This window comes from Triticum aestivum, chromosome 6A (assembly GCF_018294505.1).
Source record: "Triticum aestivum cultivar Chinese Spring chromosome 6A, IWGSC CS RefSeq v2.1, whole genome shotgun sequence".
Lineage (NCBI taxonomy): Eukaryota > Viridiplantae > Streptophyta > Magnoliopsida > Poales > Poaceae > Triticum > Triticum aestivum.
Genome location: NC_057809.1, coordinates 597,914,152 through 597,922,409, shown reverse-complemented (window position 1 = coordinate 597,922,409; position 8,258 = coordinate 597,914,152). Strand labels below are relative to the sequence as shown.

The 8,258-nt window shown below is 42.6% G+C and overlaps 1 protein-coding gene across 1 annotated transcript; it reads right to left on the bottom strand.

The window, feature by feature from the left end:
- Positions 1-464: 464 nt before the first annotated feature.
- Positions 465-7,025, bottom strand: LOC123131242 (probable cinnamyl alcohol dehydrogenase 5). Its single transcript, XM_044550963.1, has 4 exons — positions 6,780-7,025; positions 3,628-4,225; positions 1,205-1,358; positions 465-865 (listed from the first exon to the last, which is right to left on the bottom strand). The coding sequence occupies exons 1-4, from the start codon at positions 6,875-6,877 to the stop codon at positions 645-647; spliced, it is 1,071 nt and encodes a 356-aa protein (XP_044406898.1). The 5' UTR covers positions 6,878-7,025; the 3' UTR covers positions 465-644.
- Positions 7,026-8,258: the final 1,233 nt, after the last annotated feature.

Genomic DNA, 8,258 nt, shown 5'->3' with positions numbered 1-8,258 from the left:
TATTTGTTTTTTTGTTTCTTTTTTTCTTTTTTCGTTAATTTATTTTTCTCTTTTTTGATATTTATTATTATTTATAAAAAATCAAAATTTTGAAATATTTTTTAGATATTGTTTACAGTGTTAGAAAAGAATCCCGTTTTCAAAAAATTGTTCACAAATTTATGAAATATTTTGTTTCAAAAAAAGCTGATAATTGTTTTTAAAAAGTGTGTGGTTTGTAATTTATGTTCAACATCAATTTATTGGGAATTTGTTAACAATTTTGTAAAAATGTTTAATTTGAAATTCTGCTTTAGAAAACGCAAGCCAAACAGGGTATCTCCATAATATGCCGCTCTGAAAAAAAATAGAATCTGAGGTACAACTTACAGTTTTTGTGAAGCTCTTTAGAAAGTGATTTTGGTGGAGCGAAGCAGTCTCAAACAAGCCATGTGTTTGGCAATAAGATGACACAACTGATGGTGTATAGAAGATATGATTTCTTTGGATACCATGCAACATCTGCCAGTACGAAGAAGAATTCATGTACTACTATTACATACAAATACAAATGCGGTGTCGCGTACATGAGGGTTTACACCTTCACACCAAAACATATTTTTCGGTTGTTTCTTGCTACTGCTGACAAGAGCAGAGAGGCATAATCACTCCGCGGCGGCGGCGGCGGCCTTGTCGAGGGTGTTGCCAATGTCGACGACGAATCGATACCTGACATCGGCCTTGGCAAGGCGCTCCATGGCCGTGTTCACGTACTCGGCACCGATCACTTCGATGTCTGCCGTCACGCCGTGCTTGGCCGCGAGGTCAAGCATCTCCTGGGTGTCCCTCATGCCGCCAATGAGGCTCCCGGCCAGGGTCTTGTTCGCTGTGCATACAGTCAGTCACACGTACATCAGTATGTGTACCAGTCAGCAGTGGCGGAGACAGGGGCCCTGCCCCCTCCTATGACAGCTGATTTGCTGCTAGTTTGTACATGAACGGTCTAAAATTTAGACAAAAATACATGCATTCGTATTGTTTGGCCCCTCTTATCAAAAGATTGAGTCATTTGACCCCCCTAATCTTTAATTCCTGGCTCCGCCACTGCCAGTCAGTTACACACAACTAAATGCATGTGGTCGATAATGCAATGCATGGTTTCTTAAAATTGTTAGACGAGAAAGGGTATAGTATATAGCTAAGCATGTGAGGTCGGATGACTTACTGGCAACCAGAGCAAAGGGAGAGATCTCCATAGGCTTCTCTGGGAGACCAACCATGATCATCTTGCCGTTGGGTTTCAGTAGCCCCAAGAAAGGGGCCATGGGGATGTTTGCAGACACCGTGTTTATGATGCCATCCATGGTACTCATCGCGGCCTGCAAAGGTGACACATTTAAATTTAAATTAAAGCAGTAAACAGTAAGCACACATGAACTAAAAGAACAATCTAATAGTCTTGCTTGATGAATTGGTGATTGGAAACAATCTCTATGTAATAATAAAGCAAATAGTGCTTTTGGCGGCACATCATTAAAATTGCCCCTAAAGTCACATATAACTTTTTTTTGACTAGTCTCGCAAGCTTTATTGAATCAGAGTAATGTTCATAGGTACAAGAGTTTGGTCATGAGGATTGCCCAACAAAACATATCTACCTATACCTAGATTACATTTTCTACCAATGCCACGTATAAGTGACAAAAAACGTTTTGCAGGGAATCACCCGCATGGGCCTGCCCATGCAGTAGAGTCCTTCTATACTGCGCTTTTTGTGCAGGAGAATACGCATGATGTCTTTTGGGCCAGCCCATGTGCGGGCGGTCTGTTTTATAATTTCTTTTTTATTGTTGTTTTTATATTCTGTTTTTCTTTTTTTCTACATTAAATAATTTGGGACTTAAAAAAATTTCTCAAATTTAGAAAAACTGAGAATTTTGAAATAAAAGGCTCAAGAAAATATAAATTGTTTATGAATTCAAAAAATGCTCGGATTTTTCTAAAAGAATCGCATTTTTTTAAAAAATGTCTATAAAATAAAAAATACTTCATTTTGAAAAAATTCAGTGCATTAAAAATTGTTAATAAAATTGAACAAAATGTTTGCTAATTCAAAAATGTGCATGAATTGTTAAAAAAATGTCCTAAAGTTTTAAAAATAGTTCATGAGTTATGAAAGAGTTTCTTCATTAGTAAAATGTTTGCTAATTCAAAAAATGTTCATGCATTTCAAAAAATATTCATGAATTTAACAAAGTCCACCAATTTAAAAAAAATGTTCGTCTATTGTAGAATCGTTCGCCGATTCAAAAGAAAATGTTCTCAAATTTATAAAAATATTCACGAATGATCGAAGGTATGTAGTTAAACAGTAATGTTTGTGAGTCTTTGTGACTATATACCCGTGTGAATTTTGAAGAATTAACTACCGGGGTGGATCGAAATATTATACTTTTTCTGTTCACTTTTATAAGACGTCTTGGACAATTCAGACAGTGCCTAAAACAGTTCAAAGCTAGCTGTCCAAAACGTCTTATAAAAATGAACGAAGGGAGTAGTATGTTTTTTAAAATGTTTCTTGAAATTCAGAATAATTCTTTGAATTGTCAAGTTTTTTTACAACCACGCTATTTTTTCGAAAATGTGAACATTGCTCAATTTGTGAATAAATTTAGAAAGGGTACACTTTCTATCATCTGTGAATTTTTTTCTTCAAAATCTTGCGATGAGATGTTAACAAAATGTGGTCATAGCTAGATTATGATTTATTTTTTCTCCCATTGCAACACACCTTTTGCTAGTTTAAACAAAATACCCGTGAAGAAACCTTAGCCGCCAAAAAAAAATCCTCTTCACTCCGCTCCAATCGTCGCTCCGGACTGCAGGGTGAGGGGAGGGGATTTTCATCTCTCGTCTTTTGTGTAGCAGGTTTTGGTCTCGTGGCCGACATCAGTCCAATGGATGACGGCGTCATCTAGAATAAAAGTTGCCCGACTCCAATCCCGTCTCGATGAAGCTTCTTGTGGCATTATCAAGGAGCCTGGAAGATTTTGTCCCTGTTGTTACTTGTGGATGACGGGTTGATTTTTTGTGTTGTTTGTCGGCGGGGCTTCATGTGCATCGGCGGCGGCAACATCATCTTCGAGCGATAGTAGCACTGATGTCTGCCTTGATCAGGGTGATCCCCGTGCCGATATGCTTGGTGTTGTTGCAAATCTCCATGGTATGTGGCGGTCTGCTATTGTGACAATTCTTTCTTTATACTCCCTCCGTCCGGAAATACTTGTCATCAAAATGGATAAAAGGGGATGTATCTAGATGTATTTTAGTTCTAGATACATCTTTTTTTATCCATTTTGATGACAAGTATTTTCGGACGGAGGGAGTAGGTCTTTGCAAGTACTTCAATGGCCGGATTTGTTGATGTTGTTCATTTTCGGCAAGAGCTATGGTGGTGCAACAACGATAAATCTTGTTGTGGCTCCGACAAGAGGCATATAATCGTAGGTCCTTTATTTAGGCCTTAGGGTTGTTCTTGTGTCTGTGAGTTTAGTACCATATATTTTGGTTGTGTCCAATGTTCTATTAGTCTAATATAAACCAATTTGAGTCAAAAAAATTGGTGATCGATTGAAAACATTTGCATACCTTCATCTCCTTGTCGTTCTTGCTGACAATGAACGCATCGGCGCCTAGCCTCTCGAGGGCCTCCTGCTTCTTCCCCGGCGAAGAGCTAATCACCGTTACCTTCATCCCGAAGGCCTTGTCGAACTTGACCGCAACATGGCCCAGCCCGCCCAGTCCCAACACACCGAGGTGCATCCCGGGAACGTTTAGACCGTGGTACTTCATGGGGCTGTACACGGTGATGCCAGCGCACAGCAGCGGCGCTCCCTTGTCGAGCGGAATGGTGTCGGGGAACCTGACCACGAACCGCTCGTGCACCACTACCATGCTGGAGTAGCCACCGTAGGTGATGGTGCCATCAAGGTCGACCAAGTTGTAGGTGGGGATTATGCCCGGGCAGAGGTTCTCGAAGCCCTTGTTGCAGCTCTCGCAGGATTGGCACGAATTCACCATGCACCCGACGCCCACACGGTCGCCGGTCTTGAACTTGGTCACATTCTTGCCGACCTCATTGACCTCGCCGGCGATCTCATGCCCAGGGACCATGGGGTATTTAGCGTTCTTCCAATCGTTCTTGATGCCGTGCAGATCAGAGTGGCAGATACCGCAGTACAGAATCCTGATCACCACATCGTCATCTCTAGTGCTCTTGAAGCAAGAATCATAAGAAACATGGACATCATAAAAAGAAACGCTATAAGGGCATCTCCAAAGCTGACCAGTAAATGTCTCCGGTATATGTCTGTTTTTATGTCCGGACCTGGTCCGCGGACATGATGCGGAAGGGAGCCATCCAATGCTAATCACAAAGTATCCAGTTGGAAGGAGAAAAGGTATGTGGGGACCATGCATATGGTGGGATATCTGTGGTTTAGTGTCTGGTTGAGAGGAGAGAGAGAGAGAAGAGAGGGACCATGCATGTGATTGGTCAAGTGCATGTCCGGACTCCAACAAAGGCCCCCCCCCCCCCCCCCCCCAGTTTGTCTCTTGAATACCGCAATGCGTACGTCCGGACTGCTAAGCGGACATATACAGGCTTCCGTTGGATGACAGAAGTGGTCTGGACACTATGGTCCGGACATATAGTAGAGGTTTGAGGGTCCGCTTTGAACATGCCCTTACGTACTACGTACCTCTATTCTAGAATATTTTGAGCTCTAGATTTGTATGACCAAGTTATAGGAAAATTTTCCGATAACTATACAATGTCAAAAGTATGTATTATGAAAATATATTTTATGTTGAATCTACATAAACTAAATTGTTTTGAAAATGTTGGTATATTTTTTTTATAGATTTGGTTAAACTTAAAGAAGTTTGACTTAAACATAGAACTTCAAATATTTTGGAATGGAGGGAGTACATTCAAGTGTGTAAATCATGCTAATAAATCTCACTAATAAATCATGGTTTCGTCTATCAACTCAATTCAGTGCTCGCTGACGCAACTAGTCTCTGTTTATTTATTTATTTTTTATCAAAGAGGCAGATGCCTGGCTTTAGATAACTGAATCCCTCAAGAACAAGGTTCACAACGCCACTCACACACAGGCCGACACGGTCAACAAGGTTCAAAATCCAAACAATCAGTCATACATGCAAAGGATCAATTTCTGTTTTCCTGTTTTTCTTGTCTAATCAAGCTGCTGAATTTTATTATTCATACAAATAATTTTACTCCTTTGAGCAAATCACATAATTCGGCATATTATTACTCTTCAGAAAAATAGAGATTTGAGAAAATAATTTCAAAAGTAAATTCTAGGACTGCAGATCCTAAAATCATCCATCAATCACCTTATACATCTCATACCACAGTAGCGTGGTTACGATAACAACATAAAACCACTAGCACCATCTACAAATTAGTAGAGTCTTTCATTTCCCACTGCAAACTATTGCTTTGTAATGGGCTTGGTGTGCCCACATGTTGGTAGCATTGCTTTATACGAATATGTAAGTAAAATAAAAATATCAAAACATTCTTATGACAAACTTGTGACGGTACCTTTGCATGATTGCATGAAATGAGCCTAAATAGCTAGGTATTCACTATTTACGAAAGATGTGATGATGATTAAATTGCATAGATTATTCTTTAGCAAAAGTTTTAGGAAACTAAATCCTCTTCTAATCAAGAAGTTTCAATCCAAACAAGCTAATGGGTAATAACAAAAGAAAATCAAAATCGCTATAACCCCTTTGCGGACCAGTCAAGTCCTAGTAAAGTACTCCCTCTGTAAACTAATATAAAAACGTTTAGATCATTAAAATAGTGATCTAAATGCTCTTATATTAGTTTACGGAGGGAGTACTAATCAATGAAGCTATTGAAACAAGTGTGCCGTTGAGGTTTGCCCACATGACTACATGAGCCACTCGATTCATACAACACATAGGAAAAGCAAAGGCCACACGCACAAAGGCAAAGGAATTGTACTACAAGCTAATAGTGACAAGTAACTGAGGGTGACACATCACATGTATGTGTCTACAACTAACAGTAGCGTCACCTAAAGGTTCCAAAATGGAAACGAGTTGGTGCCGACGTTAATAGCAAATGTGTTCACCGTCTTTTTTTTTTTTGCCATGGTCCATATATAGTTTATATTGAAATATCTAAAACATCTTACAAGTGTACTAATCAAGGAGGTCACTGAAACAGGTGTACGGTTGAGGTCTGCCCACATGAGCCACTTGATTCATACCACACATAGGAAGAGTAAGAGCCACACGTGTATGAATCTAGGGAAATAAATTTACATGCCACAAAGACTATTTTGAGAATCTGCATCGGAACAAAGGAGAGAGCAAGGCCACCGTTAACCGCACAAATTCACTGAAATCATACTGTACTAGTTCAGAACATTGAAGGATTGTTCAAATGGAAATATCGCTGATTAATTTCGCGAAATCCAGATCCGGTGGACCGCTAATCATCGTCCGCTACACGACAATTTGATGATGAGAATAAATTAAATTGTTCCACGTAACCATGCATGCAAGCAACCGGCCGGGGCACGAGGGAAAAACTAGCGAACACCAAACCGGATCGGACGGCGTACGGCGGCGCTGCCTCATGCGGAGGCGCGCCGCGTGCTGGCTACACCGCCGGACAAGTGCAAGACCTTGAGCACGAGAGGAGAGAGCGAGTGGCTTGCGTGCGTGCGTACCTCCGGGTGATGGCGAGCGGGGAGAGGTGGCCGGAGGCGTCGCGCGCCGCCAGGCCCACCGCCTTCCTCGTGTGCTGCTCCGCCGCCGTGGGTGCCATCCTGACTGGCGCGCTCGAGGTCCGGCCGGCCGGAGAACTACTTCTTGCGTCTCTGCTGCGGTGTCGTGACTGCAACGGCGAGCGATGAGGCGATGGGAGTTCCGATGGCCGCCTTTTATACTACAACAAGGCCCGCGTCATCGCTGAGCCGGCCGGCCCATACACAGTGCCGCTGTCCCGTCGGTGTGAAGGAAACGATGGTTGTGGTGAGCGCGGAGTGGGTGTAACAGTGCCGCTGGCCCGTCGGTGTGCTGTGCATGCCGACAGGAAACCATTGGTTGTGGTGAGCGCGGTGTGGGTGTAACAGTGTCCCGTCGTTGTGCATGCCTAGAGGAAACAAAACACTCGGGCTTCATTGGGTCTCCCGATGCCATTGCCAGACTTTTCTTCCTTCTCCATCTCGAGGGGGAACAAAACAAGAGTGCGGCGTTTTCGTTTTCCTTTCGATGATCAGCTCTCGGAGGACGTGGGCAAACGATTCGTTTCCGTGCATCTCCCACGTCGACCCTTAAACTATCCGCAAATATATAAATCTCGCGGTTCAGACGTATTTTACTATCCATGTGATCCTGTCTAGATTCACAGTTTAGTCTAATCCGGATGCTTTTACCCACAAACCAGATAACCGCTGCCACGTCCACTCATGACTATCCTATCCCATCAAAAACGCTCATCCTTGGTCCGTGTGTGTTCCCACCCGACGCCAGTTCCCGCATTCATGTTGCTATAGCCGCTATAGAGCAAGCCCCCCGCATTGACGCCAGCCTAGAACGGACGTGGCCTCTCATTGACGCCGACATTAAAGTGAAAAGCGCCGGCCGCGCCGCGTCCTCGGTGTCTGCGTCTGTTCAATGTCGAAGAGACGTTTACTGTACGGGACGGGACTGATATCTACTATGCATGTTCAATGTTCATTCGTTTCTATGCAGCCATTAAGCAGGCTCGCCGGTTGAGGAACCAACTCCGGCACCGCGCATTGACGCACCCGGACGCTTGGCGCCACTGAAATCCACTATTTAAAGGCGGTCACGCCCGGCTAAATTTCACACCACAACACATCCCTCAACATCCTCACCACGTCCACTCAACATGCTCCTTCTTGCACCACATCCAGCATTACCTCAAGATCTAGTGCGATGTGGGAGAGCATGTCATCGGAGTAGAAGCACGAGGTGGCCGTTGATACGTCTTCAATGTATCTATAATTTCTAAATGTTTTATGCTATAATATTATCTATAATTCGTCATCATATACCATCAGCTTGGATAGGAAGGGAGCCGAAGAACATTTAAAAAAATGGCCATATAATAGGAAGTAAGCATTTACCAATTTTTGCCATAATTTTTTTTGGACACCACACAATAATAGTAGTGACAGTGA

Excerpts from the sequence above, each read along its gene's own strand:
- LOC123131242 (XM_044550963.1), bottom strand. The coding sequence starts at position 6,877 with ATGGCACCCACGGCGGCGGAGCAGCACACGAGGAAGGCGGTGGGCCTG. Across the intron at positions 4,226-6,779 it reads CCGCTCGCCATCACCCGGAG|GATTCTGTACTGCGGTATCT; the intron begins GTACGCACGCAC and ends TGTGGTGATCAG. Across the intron at positions 1,359-3,627 it reads AGAACGACAAGGAGATGAAG|GCCGCGATGAGTACCATGGA; the intron begins GTATGCAAATGT and ends TCACCTTTGCAG.